Source organism: Cherax quadricarinatus, chromosome 19 (genome assembly GCF_038502225.1).
Source record: "Cherax quadricarinatus isolate ZL_2023a chromosome 19, ASM3850222v1, whole genome shotgun sequence".
Classification (NCBI taxonomy): domain Eukaryota; kingdom Metazoa; phylum Arthropoda; class Malacostraca; order Decapoda; family Parastacidae; genus Cherax; species Cherax quadricarinatus.
Window position 1 is genome coordinate 19,351,597 of NC_091310.1, and position 19,001 is coordinate 19,370,597.

At 47.4% G+C, this 19,001-nt stretch overlaps 1 protein-coding gene across 1 annotated transcript in view; it reads right to left on the reverse strand.

Annotated features, from left to right (window-relative positions):
* The window catches only part of LOC128688252 (meduse), a gene marked incomplete in the record, with an annotated part of 782,472 nt that extends 770,083 nt beyond the window's left edge, over positions 1 to 12,389 (reverse strand). Inside the window, 1 exon segment of the mRNA XM_070086555.1 lies at positions 10,607 to 12,389. Within this exon segment, the coding sequence (XP_069942656.1) occupies positions 10,607 to 11,989 (1,383 nt within the window).
* Between the last annotated feature and the right edge of the window lie 6,612 nt (positions 12,390 to 19,001).

Consider the following 19,001-nt stretch of genomic DNA (forward strand, 5'->3'; position numbering starts at 1 on the left):
AGCACCACCACCACTACCAGCACCACCACCACTACCACCACTACCAGCACCACCACCACTACCAGCACCACCACCACTACCAGCACCACCACCACTACCAGCACCACCACCACTACCAGCACCACCACCACCACCACTACCAGCACCACCACCACTACCAGCACCACCACCACTAACAGCACCACCACCACTACCAGCACCACCCCCACTACCAGCACCACCCCCACTACCAGCACCACCACCACTACCAGCCCCACCCCCACTACCAGCACCACCACCACTACCAGCACCACCCCCACTACCAGCACCACCACCACTACCACCACCACCCCCACTACCAGCACCACCCCCACTACCAGCACCACCACCACTACCAGCACCACCCCCACTACCAGCACCACCCCCACTACCAGCACCGCCCCCACTACCCGCACCGCCCCCACTACCAGCACCACCCCCACTACCAGCACCACCCCCACTACCAGCACCACCACCACTACCAGCACCACCACCACTACCAGCACCACCCCCACTACCAGCCCCACCCCCACGACCAGCCCCACCCCCACTACCAGCACCACCACCACTACCAGCACCACCCCCACTACCAGCACCACCACCACTACCAGCACCACCCCACTACCAGCACCACCCCCACTACCAGCACCACCCCCACTACCAGCACCACCCCCACTACCAGCACCACCCCCACTACCAGCACCACCCCCACTACCAGCACCACCCCCACTACCAGCACTAGCAGCAACACCAGCACTAGCAGCAACACCAGCAGCAGCAGCAGCACTAGCAGCAACACCAGCAGCAGCAGCAGCAGCACCAGCACTAACAGCAACTCCAGCAGAAGCAGCAGCAGCAACACCAGCAGCAGCAGCACTAGCAGCAACAACAGTAGCAGCATCACTATCAGCAACACCAGCAGCAGCAGCACCAACACCAGCAGCAGCAGCAGCACTGGCAGCAACACCAGGAGCAGCAGCACCAGGAGCAGCAGCACTAGCAGCAACACCAGCAGCAGCACTAACAGCAACACCAGCAGCAACATCAGCAGCAACAGCACTAGCAGCAACATCAGCAGCAGCATTAGCAGCAACAGCACTAGCAGCAACACCAGCAGCACTAGCAGCAACAACAGCAGCAGCAGCACTAGCAGCAACACCAGCAGCAGCAGCACTAGCAGCAACACCAGCAGCAGCAGCACTAGCAGCAACACCAGGAGCAGCAGCACTAGCAGCAACTCCAGCAGCAGCAGCACTAGCAGCAGCAACACTAGCAGCAACAACAGCAGTAGCAGCAATAACAGTAGCAGCACTATCATCAACAACAGCAGCAGCACAAGCATCAACAACAGCACCACCACCAGCAGCACTATCAGCAACAGCAGCAGCACAAGCATCAACAACAGCAGCAGCACAAGCATCAACAACAGCACCACCACCAGCAACACTATCAGCACCAGCAACACTATCAGCAACAGCAGCAGCAGCAGCACAAGCATCAACAACAGCAGCACTATCAGCAACAATAGCAGCAGCACTAGCAGCAGCAGCACTAGCAGCAGCAGCACTAGCAGCAACAGCACCAGCAGTTGCACTATCGCCAACAGTACCACCACCAGGAACAGTACCAGCAGCAGCACTAGCAGCAACAACTGCACCACCAGAAGAAAGCAGCAACAACAGCAGCAGAGCTAACAACAATAACAGCGTCACCACAAGTAGCGCTAGCAGCAACAGCACTATCAGCAACAGCAGCAGCACCACCAGTACTACCAGCAGCAGTACCAGGAGTAATACCAGCACCAGCAGCAGCATTAGCAGCAACAGTACCATTACCACAAGCAGCAACACCAGCACCAGCAACAGCATCAGCACCACCACTAGCAACAACAGTATCACTACAAATAAGAGTAGCACCAGCAACAGCAACAACAGCAGCAGCAACATCAGGAACAACAACAGAAGCAGCACCAGCAGTAGGACCATCAGCACAAGCAGCAGCAACTCCAACAGCAACAACAGAAGAAGCAGCACCAGCACCAACAGAAACAACAGCTCCAGCACCTACAGCAGTAGCAGCACCAGCAACGGCACAATCAGCAACCACAGAAGCACTACCAACACCTGCAGTAGCAACAGCGAGAGAGAGAGAGACAGAGAGAGAGAGAGAGAGAGAGAGAGAGAGAGAGGACAGCTCCTGTACTACAAGACAACAAACAGCACCTACATTCTGGCTGTACCCTTCTCAAGAACATCATTTCAATTGAGATCATTAATTTTTAGAATGAATGGAGTCTGCAGCATGTTCGTTCAACAAAAGACATCGAAGAAATAAAGCCAGTTGACCAAGTGAAATCGCTGGCAAACAGATGGCTTCATCTTCATCCTGTTCCCTACTTGTATGCCTAATAATAAAAAAAAGTCTCCAGTGAGTCAAAGGTACGTCACAGTTCTTAGCTTGTAAATAAAGGTAGGATCTCTTAACCTTATCCTGTAAAAACAATTATGTAAATGTGTGTGTGTGTGTGTGTATGAGAGAGAGAGAGAGAGAAAGAGAACCGTCGTCCCTGTACTACTAATAAAGTCTTCTAGAGTCGTGAAAGACAAATAGCTCATCGGTGTCCATCAGTACAAAATTTCACCACTAATTAGAACTCAATTACCATTTAAGGTGTCATTCCCCCCTCCCCCTCTCTTTCTCTCTCTCTCACTATCTATTTTCCTTTCTCTCTCTATTATATACGCATACGTAACAAATAACTCTGTAAACGCAGTAAACAAATAGAACACAGTTAATTGCTTCCGTCTCAGCCAAGAACAAGCAGAGTGTCTCACCAGTGACTAGCACGCCACCCTCACCTTGTCTACCTGTCCACCACCCTCACCTTGTCTACCTGTACACCACCCTCACCTTGTCTACCTGTCCACCACCCTCACCTTGTCTACCTGTACATCACCCTCACCTTGTCTACCTGTCCACCACCCTCACCTTGTCTACCTGTACACCACCCTCACCTTGTCTACCTGTACACCACCCTCACCTTGTCTACCTGTACACCACCCTCACCTTGTCTACCTGTACACCACCCTCACCTTGTCTACCTGTACACCACCCTCACCCTGTCTACCTGTACATCACCCTCACCCTGTCCACCTGTACACCACCCTCACCTTGTCTACCTGTACATCACCCTCACCTTGTCTACCTGTACATCACCCTCACCTTGTCTACCTGTACATCACCCTCACCTTGTCTACCTGTACATCACCCTCACCTTGTCTACCTGTACATCACCCTCACCTTGTCTACCTGTACATCACCCTCACCTTGTCTACCTGTACACCACCCTCACCTTGTCTACCTGTACATCACCCTCACCTTGTCTACCTGTACACCACCCTCACCTTGTCTACCTGTACACCACCCTCACCTTGTCTACCTGTACACCACCCTCACCTTGTCTACCTGTACACCACCCTCACCTTGTCTACCTGTACACCACCCTCACCTTGTCTACCTGTACACCACCCTCACCCTGTCTACCTGTACATCACCCTCACCTTGTCTACCTGTACACCACCCTCACCCTGTCCACCTGTACACCACCCTCACCCTGTCTACCTGTACACCACCCTCACCCTGTCTACCTGTACACCACCCTCACCCTGTCTATGTGTACTCCACCCTCACCCTGTCTACCTGTACACCACCCTCACCCTGTCTACCTGTACACCACCCTCACCCTGTCTACCTGTACATCACCCTCACCTTGTCTACCTGTACACCACCCTCACCCTGTCCACCTGTACACCACCCTCACCCTGTCTACCTGTACACCACCCTCACCCTGTCTACCTGTACACCACCCTCACCCTGTCTACGTGTACTCCACCCTCACCCTGTCTACCTGTACACCACCCTCACCCTGTCTACCTGTACACCACCCTCACCCTGTCTACCTGTACACCACCCTCACCCTGTCTACGTGTACTCCACCCTCACCCTGTCTACCTGTACACCACCCTCACCCTGTCTACCTGTACACCACTCTCACTCTGTCTACCTGTACACCACCCTCACCCTGCGTACCTGAACACCACCCTCATCCTGCCTACCTGTACACCACCCTCACTCTGTCTACCTGTACACCACCCTCACCCTGTCTACCTGTACACCACCCTTACCCTGTCTACCTGTACACCACCTTCACCCTGTCTACCTGTACACCACCCTCACCCTGTCTACCTGTGACCATCTTCACCCTGTCTACCTGTACACCACCCTCACCCTGTCTTCCTGTACACCACCCTCACCCTGTCTACGTGTACTCCACCCTCACCCTGTCTACCTGTACACCACCCTCACTCTATCTACCTGTACACCACCCTCACCCTGCCTACCTGTACACCACCCTCACCCTGTCTACATGTACACCACCCTCACCCTGTCTACCTGTATACCACCCTCACCCTGTCTACCTGTACTCCACCCTCACTGTCTACTTGTACACCACCCTCACTGTCTACCTGTGCACCACCCTCACCCTGTCTACTTTACACCACCCTCACCCTGTCTACCTGTACACCACTCTCACCCTGTCTACCTGTACACCACCCTCAACCTGTCTACCTGTAGACCCATACACCACCCTCAACCTGTCTACCTGTAAACTTGTAAACTACCCTCACCCTGTCTACCTGTAGACCTTTACACCACCGTCACCCTGTCTACCTGTAGACCTCCGCATCATATGTCAGGTAGTCTCTCACATTCTAAGGCTTGAAGACTATCCACGTCTTGTAGGGTCATTAAGGTTGATATCCACCTCTACGTAAATGAGTTATACTCAAATAATAATACATCAATTTCAAGCAAATTCTCATCAAATATATGCATATCATTATCTTCATTGGCATGACTTTTCCTCCCACAGCTTTCCACTCACTTCCGCCAACTACTTTCCACTCATTATACATCTATCCTCCCCGCATGTCCGTATTTGCACTGGCTCATTCTCCACCCCATGGAGTAGAAATCACTCACCCATAACTACGATCACTGTGAGTGTAGATAACTTAGATAACTTATCGCAGGCAACACTTACCCAGAAATAAGGTAATATCTTAATTTGCAAAGTTTCGCTTTAACAGAGCGAAACGTGAGTGGAATGGACACGAACATATTCACTTGGGATACCCTCATCTGAAGACGTTTCGGGCCCTCGAATATGACCACTTCAAATACAAGTTGTCAGGCTACTGGCTAAAGAGCATAACGTAGTTGCAACAAAATCTTGTTCTGCAACATGTGCGTTTCCTTATTACTGTCGAGCCTCTGGCACTCAGACGTATGCACAAGTTGCAAGCATTCAACCTGCACTCAGTGCAACAATGTAGACTTACGAGAAACATAAGTGAAGTGTACACATTGAAAGATGGAATCATGGGGAGATAAGGAAAAACAGTGACTGTACTCTGAAGGAGGAATGAGGATGGTACAGTGTTAGAGGAGGGAAGGTCAGTGCTGACACTGATGGAGTGGGGATGGTACAGTGCAGGAGGAGGGAAGGTCAGTGCTGACACTGATGGAGTGGGGATGGTACAGTGCAGGAGGAGGGAAGGTCAGTGATTACATTGATGGAGTGAGAATGGTACAGTGCTGGAGGAGGGAAGGTCAGTGCTTACAGTGATGGAGTGGGGATGGTACAGTGCTGGAGGAGGGAAGGTCAGTGCTTACACTGATGGTGTGAGGATGGTATAGTGCTGGAGGAGGGAAGGTCAGTGCTTACAGTGATGGAGTGGGGATGGTATAGTGCTGGAGGAGGGAAGGTCAGTGCTTACACTGAAGATGTGAGGATGGTATAGTGCTGGAGGAGGGAAGGTCAGTGCTTACACTGAAGGAGAAGTTAGGATGGTATAGTGCTGGACGAGGGAAGGTCAGTGCTTACACTGAAGGAGAAGTTAGGATGGTATAGTGCTGGACGAGGGAAGGTCAGTGCTTACAGTGATGGAGGGGGGATGGTATAGTGCTGGAAGTGGGAAGGGCAGTGTTACACTCTGAACGCGGAGTGGAGATGTTACAGTTGGAGGGTAATGTGAAATGTGATGCCAGCACACTCCCGGAATAACAGTATTTGAACGAATGATGGAAAATGTGCTTTCTACTTTGGGTCACCCTGCCTTGATGGTAAACAGCGACCGAAGTAAGAATAAATAAGATGCATGTCGTGCCTTTCACTCAGATTTGCGAGGTAAGATTTTCCACTCCTGGAGCCATGTTATTGTTGTCAGATGCTCCACTGATTGCCAGAGTAACTCTATAGCATTGAACAGACGGAGTTTCGAGCTCATACAATATGTGCTCAATGATCCTCGTGGTTTTACCAACTCATATTAATATACTAAGCTACCATCCTCTTATTCTTAATTTCTACACTTTCAAAAGGACACTAGTCTGCGTGTGTGTATGTACTCACCTCGTTGTGGTTGCAGGGGTCAATTCACAGCTCCTGGCCCCGCCTCTTCACTGGCCGCTACTGGGTCACTCTTCCTGCTCCTTGAACTTTATTATACCTCTTCTTAAAGCTATGTATGGATCCTGCCTCCACTACATCGCTTCCCAAACTATTCCACTTCCTGACAACTCTGTGACTGAAGAAATACTTCCTAACATCCCTGTGATTCATCTGAGTCTTCAACTTCCAACTGTGACCGGTAGTTGCTGTGTCCCATCTCTGGAACATTCTGTCTCTGTCCACCTTGTCGATTCCTCTTACTATTTTATATGTCGTTATCATGTCCCCCCTATCTCTCATGTCCTCCAGTGTCGTCAGGTCGATTTCACTTAACCTCTCTTCGTAGGACATACCCCTTAGCTCCGGGACTAGTTTTGCTGCAACCCTTTGCACTTTCTCTAGTTTCCTTACGTGCTTGGCTAGGTGTGGGTTTCAAACTGGTGCTGCATACTCCGACATGAGCCTAACGTACACAGTGTACAGGGTCCTGCACGATTCCTTATTAAGATATCGGAATGCTGTTCTGAGGTTTGCTAGGCGCCCATATGCTGCAGCAGTTCTTTGTTTGATGTGCGCCTCAGGAGATGTGCCGGGTATTATACTCACCCCAAGATCTTTTTCCTTGAGTGAGGTTTGTAGTCTCTGGCCCCCTAGACTGTACTCCGACTTTGCACTTGGTGGGGTTGAACTCCAGGAGCCAGTTGCTGGACCAGGCCTCCAGCCTGTCCAGATCCCTTTGTAGTTCTGCCTGGTCCTCGTCCGACTGGATTCTTCTCATCAACTTCACATCATCTGCAAACAGGGGCACTTCGGAGTCTATTCCTTCCGTCATGTCATTCACAAACACCAGAAACAGCACTGGTCCTAGGACTGACCCAATGGGGGGGGCCCCACTCATCACAGGCGGCCACTCTGACACCTCGCCACGTACCATGACTCGCTGTTGTCTTCCTGACAGGTATTCCCTGATCCATTGTAGTGCCTTCCCTGTTATCCCTGCCTGGTCCTCCAGGTTTTGCACTAATCTCTTGTGTGGAACTGTGTCAAACGCCTTCTTATAGTCCAAGAAAATGCAAACTACCCAACTCTCTCTCCTTTGTCTTACTGCTGTCACCCTGTCATAGAACTCCTGTAGGTTTGTGACACAGGACTTCCCATCCCTGAAACCGTCGTTGATCAGCTCATTCCTTTCTAGGTGTTCCACCACTCTTCTCCTGATAATCTTCTCCATGACTCTGCATATTATACATGTCAGTGACACTAGTCTGTAGTTTAATGCTTCGTGTCTGTGTCTTCTTTTTTTAAAAAACCTGGACTACATTTGCTGTCTTCCATACCTCAGGTAGTCGCCCTGTTTCGACAGATGCGTTGAATATTGTTGTTAGGGGTATACATAGTGCCTCTGCTCCCTCTCTCAGGACCCAACGAGAGATGTTATCCGGCCCTATCGCCTTTGAGGTATCTAGCTCACTTAGCAGCTTCTTCACTTCCTCCTCGGTTGTATGTATTGTGTCCAACACTTGATGGTGTATCCCACCTCTGCGTCTTACTGGAGTCCTTTCTGTTTTCTCTGTGAACACTTCTTTGAGTCTCATGTTGAGTTCCTCACATACTTTGCGGTCGTTTCTTGTGATCTCTCCTCCTTGCTTCCTCAGCCTGATTACCTGGTCCTTGACTGCTGTTTTTCTCCTGATGTGGCTGTACAACAGCTTCGGGTCAGATTTGGCTTTCACTGCTATTTCATTTTCATGTTCTCGTTGGGCCTCCCTTCTTACCTGTGCATATTCATTTCTGGCTCTACGACTTCTCTCCATATTCTCCTGGGTCCTTTGCCCTCTATACTTCTTCGATTCTCTGGCACACTTGGTTTTGGCCTCTCTACACCTTTGGGTGAACCAAGGGCTCATCCTGGATTTCTCGTTATTTCTGTTACCCTTGGGTGCAAACAAGAATAGGGGCGGCAAGTCGAAGGGCAACACCAATGCTGATGGTCTGTGGGTCGAGCTGTGTGCCAAGGCTGGAGTTGGGAACAGCCAACAGAAACTCCCCTGCATGAGGAGCTCTCACTGCCAGGAGGTGGGCTCTATCCTTCCCTGACACACTCTGAAGCATTGGTGAGGCTATTTCCTCCACTATCGGGCCATCCCATTGCGACTGTCTGTAGTTTTTGGGGGGAGCAGGTCTGGTTTCAGAGCCTGTTAGATTATTCCAGATCATGGCTCTGTCATTGAACTTTTGGTACTGAACTCCAATCTTGTTCCTAAGATGTTCAGGGAGAATTGCTGCTACAAGCCCTCTGGATGCAATGCATGAGGACAGAAAAGCAGGTAGTGCAATCTGTGATGACTTACGGACACAGTGGAACCTCTGGTCACGAATGCTTTCGAACATGAACAAATCGATTCACGATAAAAAAAAATCGCCTAATTTTTGCATCTGGTTACAAACACATAATCGGGTGCCGAACAAACACAGCCCCCCAATTTTCCCATTTCGAGCCATTTTTTTTGCACGTGCCAATTTTCCCCACTTCCTGTTGTTTGTGTATACCTAACAAAGACCCTCGCCTTGTAGTCGGTCTCGGTCAGAGGTGCGTTCATTCGCTGTGAACTCGAGGATAAGGGAAAAAGTACCATTCTCTTATCCCCTTATACACTCGCAATGCACCATAAAACTAAGTACGTTTATTCAGGTATACACAAATACAGTTACACAGGTTATCATACATAGCAGCATATGTGTAGAGAACCTAGGATAACCCAAAAAAGTCAGCGACTTATTTTCTCGATTTTTTTTCTTTTTTTGGGTGCACGCTCGTTTTCGTCGATTATTTCGTAAGTTATGGCCGTGATAAATTCGGATTAGCAATGTTTTATCAGCAGGTAGTGCACAAACAGCTTCTCGCAGTGCCAGTGCCCAGCTAGGGCTTGCCATATATGATTTTTGGTAAATATTCTTTTTTCTCGGTGTGTTGGGCTATTTTATTGAAACTTGGGCAATGCGGGATGGAAAGATGCTTCTTAACGTACACCAAAAATGAAAGAAATCAGATAATAAATAACAGAGTTCACTTCTCAGCCATTAGACGTAGGGGGTCTAGAACCGACTCGTGCAATGCTAGTTTTCTGTTTTCTTAGTGTTATTTTTGTGCTTAAAAATCTAAAAAAAAAAAAAAAAAAAAAAAAAAAAAAAAAAAAAAAATAAAAAAAAAAAAAAATATATATATATATATATATATATATATATATATATATATATATATATATATATATATATATATATATATATATATATATATATATATATATATATATATATTTACATACAGTTCGTAGGGGTCTGGAACGGATTAATCGTTTTTAATGCAATCCAATGGGGAAATTAGGTTCGGGTCACGACCAAATCAGGTCGCAAACAGAATTTTGGAACAAATTATGGTCGTGACCAGAGGTTCCATTGTATATATATATATATATATATATGAGAGAGAGAGAGAGAGTTAGTAAGTTATGTAGGCAGAGTGGTGGTCAACAAGTATCGCACATCATGATGCGACATGTGTTACACAAACAAAACAAACGGATCAAACATATTCACTGGTGTAATCCCAAAAAATTTAAGCACAAGTGTTCCATATAATGATTTAATTTAAACATGTGTGCCACTAAGTTGTTAACTAAACACCAGTTTTGTCCCTTCAGCGTTAATACAATCACGTATTTACACAGATTTAAGATAAGCAGGTGTCTTCTCAAATGTTGAACATACGCAGGTGCTTCGCTATGAAGGATTTACATGAACAGGTGTTCCTTAAATATTAAAGGTTTTTGACACAAAAATCTTTTTTTTTCAAAATATCAAACAAAACAGGTGTCTGCCTTAAGGTTTACTATAAACAGGAGTCCACCCGGAGGTTTAATATAAACAGGTGTCCACCCGAAGGTTTAATATAAACAGGTGCACTAACGATACCACCACGACAGAGGGGTGATCCGGGTCAGGTCAAGACGTGAATCTAGTCAGTACACCTGTCTGTCACCAGACAGGTCAAGGTCAACCAGAGTTTCCACTAACCTGTTCCTCATCCTGCTGCTGCTGCTCCGGAGGTAGGAGACGCTGGAGGTCCTGGACCTCCTCCTCCTTCTGAAGGTGGAGACCGGCCTCCTGATTGGAAATGTGGAGGTGGAAATCGTTATGGAGGATCTGAGTGTTCACATGGGTGGGAAAGTGGAGGTCTGGAGAGTCCAGGTCCTTATAGGGCAGATTGGGAGTCTGATGGAGAAGGTCCTCATTGTGGTGGGGAAAGTCGTCATTGTGGTGGAGGTCCTCATCGTGATGGGGAAGGTCTTGATTGTGGTGAGGAAGGTCCTTATTGAGGTGGGAAAAATCCTCATTGTGGTGGAGGTCCTCATTTTGGTGGGGGTCCTCAATACAGTGAGGAAGATGCTCAGTACTGGGGAGTTCTTCACTGTTGTTAGGAAGGTCCTCATTGTGAGGCAGTTCCTCATTTTGATGGGAAAATCCCTCAATGAGGGGAAGACTCTGGTGAGGGAGCTCCTCTTCGTGTCGGAGGTCTTCACTGGGATGGATGTCCTCACTGCGGTGGTCACCATTGGGTTGGAGGCCCTCACTGGGTTGGAGGTCCTCACTGTGGTGGTCCTCAGTATGGTGGAAGTCCTCAGTGTTGTGGAAGTCTTTAGTGTGGTGGTCCTCACAGTGTTGGAGGTCCTCACAGTGTTGGAGGTCCTCACAGTGTTCAAGGTCCTCACAGTGGTAGTTCTGGTTAACGAGTTCTCTATTATGGGGAAGGTTCTTACTGTGGATGTTTTGGAGAGAGAGGTTCTCCTTATGGTTGAGATTTTGAAGTTCTTCATGGTGGTATAGGTCCTGAAGGCAGAGCTCTTTATTACAGCAGAGGTCCTCATGCATTAGGTCCTCACTGTGGTTATCAGGGCGTTGTTGCAGATGATCATGTTTGTCAGCACTTGTATTCTGGTGCTGGGGACCCTCCTGGAGGTGTTCAGAAAAAGCCTCCTGATAGTGTTGGGGGCCTTCCTGATGGTGCTGGGGACCCTCCTGTGAAGTAAGAGCCTCCTGATGGTGCTGGAGACCCTCCTGGTGGTGTTGAGAATTAGCCTCCTGATGGTGCTGGGGACCCTCCTGATGGTGCTGAAGATCCTCATGATGGTGCTGGGGACCCTCCTGGTGGTGTTGAGGAAGAGTCTCCTGATGGTGCTGGGGACCCTTCTGGTGGTGTTGAGGAAGAGCCTCCTGATGGTGCTGGGGACCCTCCTGATGATGCTGAGGATCCTCCTGATAGTGCTGGGGAGCCTGCTGATGGTGCTGAGGACCCTCTTGGTGGTGTTGAGGAATAACTGCCTGATGACCCTGAAGATTCTCTTGGAGGTGGAAGTCCCCCAGCATCCAGTCCTTAGGGGGAAGATTCCTGGTGCCCATTCTTGGTACTACAGGTACACCCTGCCCAGTAAACAGACCCCCCCTTACACCTGCACGTGTTCCTCCTTGGTTAAAGTACCGGTGCACGTTACCCAATTAAACTGAAGTATTTGTATAGGATGACGAATAAACCTGCAGTTACGCGTTAAACCGCCTTAAATAGCGACATATTTTACTGGTTTAACATGAAATCCCGACGTGTGTTGGTGGTTTCAAAGGAGACCTTAAAACATTTTTTATGCCTGAGATAAAATTTTCAAGTTTACCAAGGTAGAAGAATTAAACGAACATCAACACACACACACACACATACACACGCAGACGGTCTGCACTACTGTTATACAGACACAAGTGAAGCACGTCTTCTAAGAGGCACACTTTGATATGGTTGTAGAGTGCGCTGTGCCTCAGCCGCACACACAAACGCCTCTAGCGAACACTCGAGCGCTCGCTGTCGCACGTCCGCACTGCTTGCCCGACGACCACGATGTGTGGCTCTTGCTAGCAACTCACGCACTCTAGGTTACCCGGCGGCGGCGGCGGTAGCAGGAGTGACGGCGGGAGTGACGTCAAGGTGATGGAAGTAAGAGCAACAATCATCTGTCTGGAGCCTCACATGATTGACAGATATACCTGAGAGACAACAACGTCACCAATACTCCCACACCTCTTAGATGGATATATGTTTGGTGGATCCAGGGATGGACTGCTGTACTTCTACGGTCATGTTGTACCATAAACAAGACCTTCACAAGTCACTTTCCTAATATTTTTCTCTTATATAAAACAAGAGAAAAATCTTTCCCTCGGATTATTATATTGTTATTTTCATAGGGAAGCGTCAAACCCGTAAGGTTGATAGCTGAGAGAAACCGATACGTATCAGGTTATATTACTCTAGGAAATCTTTATCAGACTATTTAACATACAACCAGAAGAAACACTGCTGAAACAAGTGTAAGTCTTCAAGAAGAAACACTGCTGAAACAAGTGTAAAAGTCTACAAGAAGAAACACTGCTGAAACAAGTGTAAAAATCTCCTTGAAGAAACACTGCTGAAACAAGTGCAAAAGTCTTCAAAAAGAAACACTGCTGAAACAAGTATAAAAGTCTCCAAGAGGAAACGCTGCTGGAACAAGTGTAAAATTCTTCAAGAGGAAACACTGTTCGAACAAGGTATAAAAGTCTTCAGTGATAAACACTACTGGGACAAATGTAGAAGTCTTCAAGATCATATTAGACAAGTACCGCCACCACATGTCAGGTTGTATTATCCTGTGCAGCATTATCCTGTACTGTATTATCCTGTGCTGTACTGACCTGGGTTGTATTTGCCTGTGTTGTATTATCCTTAGTTGTATTATCACGGGTTGTATTAGCCTGTGCTGTATTATTCTGGAGGAGGCGGGACAAGGAGAGGGTGGAGGTGCGAGATTAAGGGATGGTAAACTAAACTGAATTTCATGTGGTTAGATGGAGGCTAATTATGTGTCAATATTATGGAGGGTAGGTATGTGGAGATTATGTGAGTATGGTAGTCTAAGTATGTGGGTATAACGGGCCTCGGAAAAAATACGTCAAATTAAGGTGATCCCGACGGTATCACCATCTATCCTTGGAAGAATGGCAAGCTCTTAGCATGGGACTATACCTGTGTGTCCACACTGGCTGACACCTATATCCATCACAGTGTCGGGCGACAGGGAGGAGCTGCTGACGACAGGGAGGAGTACAAGATCAGCAAGTACAGGGACAGAAGCCAACAGTATCAATTTGTCCCAGTGGGATCAGAGACCTTGGGATCATGGGGAAAAAATGCCACAGGTTTCCTTAAAGAATTGGGTTTCAGACTCATCGACACCACCAGGGACCCAAGGGCAGCCACTTTCATGTTCCAGCGCCTCAGCGTGGCCATCCAGAGGGGAAATGCTTGCTGCATACTTGGCTCGCGTCTGACTTCGGAGGAGCTGGAGGAAATTCATAATCTTTAATACATTGTACCATTGTATTCATGTTTGTGTTTTTCTGTAAATGTATTCTGCTTATTAATAAATGTTCACATAGAATATAAAATATACGGGGTGGTAGGAGAAGAAAGTATTCAAACAGCTCCGGGGAGAACCTTGAGTTTTCCCTGAGGTACGTTTATTGTCTTCTCTGAGGATGAGGGTCCCCATTCCAGCTAGAAAGGTGGTACTTCCCTATATTATATAAAAAAAATTATATATATATATATATATATATATATATATATATATATATATATATATATATATATATATATATATATATATATATATATATATATATATATATTACCATTACTGGCGAGTGTGGTAAGCCGGCAGAAGACACCTGACGTTATATCTGCAGGGCCTACCTCTCACTCACACACACAGCTCCTCGTCGAAGTAACATCTCCTTTCTGCACTTCTTAGTGATGTTTCCGTTGGTGAGCCGGAACATACATCTCAGAGGTTGTGCCGTGAGACACTTTCTAAGCTTGAGGTCCCGAGTTTAACTCGAAACACGTATCTTCTTCTCATCTACGCATAGTCGTAGTCGGGGTTTGGAATTTGTTAAACTTAGTTTCAATAATAAGGTTTTTTTTTTTGGCCGTATGTCAAGGACTTAACGATTGTCCTCAGTTACGGTCGTTTTTAGTTTCCTTTGCCTGACGCTGTTCTGTTCACAGCTGCTTCATGCATTATTACTGTTAGATGTATTGGTCATTCTACTGTTCTAGCTTGCTGTTATATTGCATCTCTATGGGGTCAGAAGTTATCTAGGGCCTTGTTTTGTCAGTCATATTCTAAGTCGAGTCTAAGCAAGCACTCATGCTCATACGCACAAATCACTCTTGCACTCCTGACTACATTTCATTGCAGTAACGTACCAGATAGAACAGTTTCTTAAAGTATATTGTAGTGTACAGTATCGTAACTAAAGTGCTCATGGTACCATTTAAATTAAATGTACAAAGTATATATATATATATATATATATATATATATATATATATATATATATATATATATATATATATATATATATGTGTGTGTGTGTGTGTGTGTGTGTGTGTGTATAAATATATATATATATATATATATATATATATATATATATATATATATATATATATATATATATATATGGAAGTACCACCTCTATAGCTGGACTGGGGACCCTCATCCTCAGAGAAGACAATAAACGTACCTCAGGGAAAACTCAAGGTTCTCCCCGGAGCTGTTTGAATATTTTCTTCTCGTACCACCCCCTATGTTTTATATTCTATGTGAACATTTATTAATAAACAGAATACATTTACAGAAAAACACAAACATGAATACAATGGTACAATGTATCAAAGATTATGCATTTCCTCCAGTTCATCCGAAGCTGGACGCGAGCCAAGTATGCAGCAAGCATTTCCCCTCTGGATGGCTACGCTGAGGCGCTGGAACATGAAAGTGGCTGCCCTTGCGTCCCTGGTGGTGTCGATGAGTCTGGAACCCAATTCTTTAAGGAAACGTGTGGCATTTTTCCCCATGATCCCAAGGTCTCTGATCCTACTGGGACAAATTGATACTGTTGGCTTCTGTCCCTGTACTTGCTGATCTTGTACTCCTCCCTGGGGTCAGCAGCTCCTCCCTGTCGCCCAACACTGTGATGGATATTGGTGTCAGCCAGTGTGGACACACAGGTATAGTCCCATGCTAAGAGCTTGCCAATCTTCCAAGGATAGATGGTGATCCCGTCGGGGCAGTTTGCTGGGTTGTGGGTATTGTTGGCTGGTAGTGATGGGGCTCCCTCTCGGCTGGGCATCCAGCTGTAGCAAGGGTTCTTTTTATGATGTCGTTGACCTCACCGTGTCCTATGTAGACCGTATTGGTCTGCTTGCGCTTCGCCGCAAATACACGTATTCATCCAGATGTAATAACAAAGCGCTATTGTGAAGGGAAATTTGATACAGGATAACTGTACTAAAAAAACTAACAAACTTTTAGAAAACCAGAAAACAGTCTGGGTGGTAGAGGGGGATCAGTAAGTCGACTTAGTATCTTCTGGAGATCTCTATTCAAATAGATCTCATTTTGTAATCGGGAGATCTAAGTATGTGGGTATGGGGAAGCTAAGTATGTGGGTATGGGGAAGCTAAGTAAGTGGGTATGAGGAATCTACGTGGGTATGGGGAGGCTAAGTGATACCGGTATGGGGAGCTAAGTATGTGGGTATGGGGAAGCTATATAAGTGGGTACGGGGAAGACAGGTAAGTGGGTACGGGGAAGCTAAGTGAATATGGGAAAACTAAGTGGATATGGGGAAGCTAAGTGGGTATGGGGAAGCTAAGTATGTGGGTATGGGGAAGATATGTAAGCGGGTATGGGGAAGATATGTAAGTGGGTATGGAGAAGCTATGTAAGTGGGTATGGGGAAATTAAGTGGGTATGGGAAAACTAAGTGGGTATGGGGAAGATATGTGGGTATGGGGAAGATACGTATGTAGGTATGGGGAGGCTAAGTGGGTATGGGGAGGCTAGGTTTGTGGGTATGGGGAGATTATGTGGGTATGAGGAAGCTAAGTGAGTATGGGGAGGCTTAGTATGTGGGTATGGGGAGGCTAAGTATGTGGTACGGGGAAGGTAAGTGGGTATGAGGAAGCTACGTGGGTATGGGGAGGCTAAGTGGGTATGAGGAGGCTAAGTAAGTGGGTATGGGGAGGCTAAGCATCTGGGTATGGGGAGGCTAGGTATGTGAGTATGGGGAAGCTATATAAGTTGGTATGGGGAAGACAGGTAAGTGGGTATGGGGAAGCTAAGTGAATATGGGAAAACTAAGTGGATATGGGGAAGCTAAGTGGGTATGGGGAAGCTAAGTATGTGGGTATGGGGAAGCTATGTGAGTATGGGGAAGATATGTAAGTGGGTATGGGGAAGATAGGTAAGTGGGTATGGGAAAGCTAAGTGGGTATGGGAAAACTAAGTGGGTATGGGGAAGATATTTGGGTATGGGGAAGATAAGTATGTGGCTATGGGGAGGCTAAGTGGGTATGGGAAGGCTAAGTGGGTAAGGGAAGGCTAAGTGGGTATGGGAAGGCTAAGTGGGTATGGGGAGGCTAAGTTTGTGGGTATGGGGAGACTATGTGGGTATGAGGAAGCTAAGTGGGTATGGGGAAGCTAAGTGGGTATGGGGAGATTAAGTATGTGGGTATTGGGAAGCTAAGTGGGTATGGAGAAGGAAAGTGGGTATGGGGAAGGTAAGTGGGTATGGGGAGGCTAAGTATGTATGGGGAGGCTAAGTAAGTGGGTAAGGGGAGGCTAAGTGGGTATAGAGAGGCTAAGTAAGTGGGTATGGGGAGGCTAAGTATCTGGGTATAGGGAAGCTAAGTGGTATGGGGAGGCTAGGTATGTGGGTATGGGGAAGCTAAGTGGGTATGGAGAAGTTAATTGGGTATGGGGAGGCTAAGTAAGTAGGTAAGGGGAAGTTAAGTGGGTATGGGGAGGCTACGTAAATGGGTATGGGGAAGTTAAGTGGGTATGGGGAGGCTAGGTATGTGGGTATGGGGAAGCTAAGTGGGTATGGGGAAACAGAGTGGGTATGGGGAAGCTAAGTGGGTATGGGGAAGCTAAGTGAGTACGGGGAGGCAAAGTAAGTAGGTAAGGGGAAGCTAAGTGGGAATGGGGAGGCTAAGTAAATGGGTATGGGGAAGCTATGTAAGTGGGTATGAGGAAGCTAAGTGGGTATGGGGAAGCTAAGTGGATATGGGGAAGCTAAGTGGGAATGGGGAGGCTAAGTGGGTATGGGGGGCTAAGTGGGTATGGGGAGGCTAAGTAGGTATAAAGAGGCTAAGTGGGTATGGGGAGGCTAAGTATCTGGGTATGGGGAAGCTAAATGGGTACGGGGAGACTAGGTATGTGGGTATGGGGAAGCTATATAAGTTGGTATGGGGAAGATAGATAAGTGGGTATGGGGAAGCTAAGTGAATAATGGGAAAACTAAGTGGATATGGGGAAGCTAAGTGGGTATGGGGAAGTTAAGTATGTGGGTATGGGGAACCTATGTAAGTGGGTATGGGGAGGATATGTAAGTGGGTATAGGGAAGCTATGTAAGTGGGTATGGGGAAGCTAAGTGGGTATGGGAAAACTAAGTGGCTATGGAAAAGATATGTGGGTATGGGGAAGATAAGTATGTTGGTATGGGGAGGCTAAGTGGGTATGGGAAGGCTAAGTGGGTATGGGGAGGCTAAGTTTGTGGGTATGGGGAGACTATGTGGGAATGAGGAAGCTAAGTGGGTATGGGGAGGCTTAGTATGTGGGTATGGGGAGATTAAGTATGTGGGTATGGAGAAGGTAAGTGGGTATGGGGAAGGTAAGTGGGTATGGGGAGGCTAAGTGTGTATGGGGAGGCTAAGTAAGTGGGTATGGGGAGGCTAAGTATCTGGGTATGGGGAAGCTAAGTGGGTATGGGGAAGCTAAGTGGGTATGGGGAGGCTAGGTATGTGGGTATGGGGAAGCTAAGTGGGTATGGGGAAGCTAAGTGGGTATGGGGAGGCTAAGTAAGTAGGTAAGGGGAAGCTAAGTGGGTATTGGGAGGCTAAGTAAGTAGGTAAGGGGAAGCTAAGTGGGTATGGGGAGGCTAAGCAGATGGGTATGGGGAGGCTAGGTATGTGGGTATGGGGAAGCTAAGTGGGTATGGGGAGGCTAGGTATGTGGGTATGGGGAAGCTAAGTGGGTATGGGGAAGCTAAGTGGGTATGGGGAGGCTAAGTAAATAGGTAAGGGGAAGCTAAGTGGATATCGGGAAGCTAAATGGGTATGGGGAAGCTATGTGAGTATGAGGAAGCTAAGTGGGTATGGGGAGGCTAAGTGGGTATGGGGAGGCCAAGTGGGTATGGGGAGGCTAAGTGGGTATGGGAAAGCTAAGTATGTGGGTATGGGGAAGCTAAGTGGGTATGGGGAGGCTAGATATGTGAGTATGGGGAAGCTAAGTGGGTATGGGGAAGCTAAGTGGG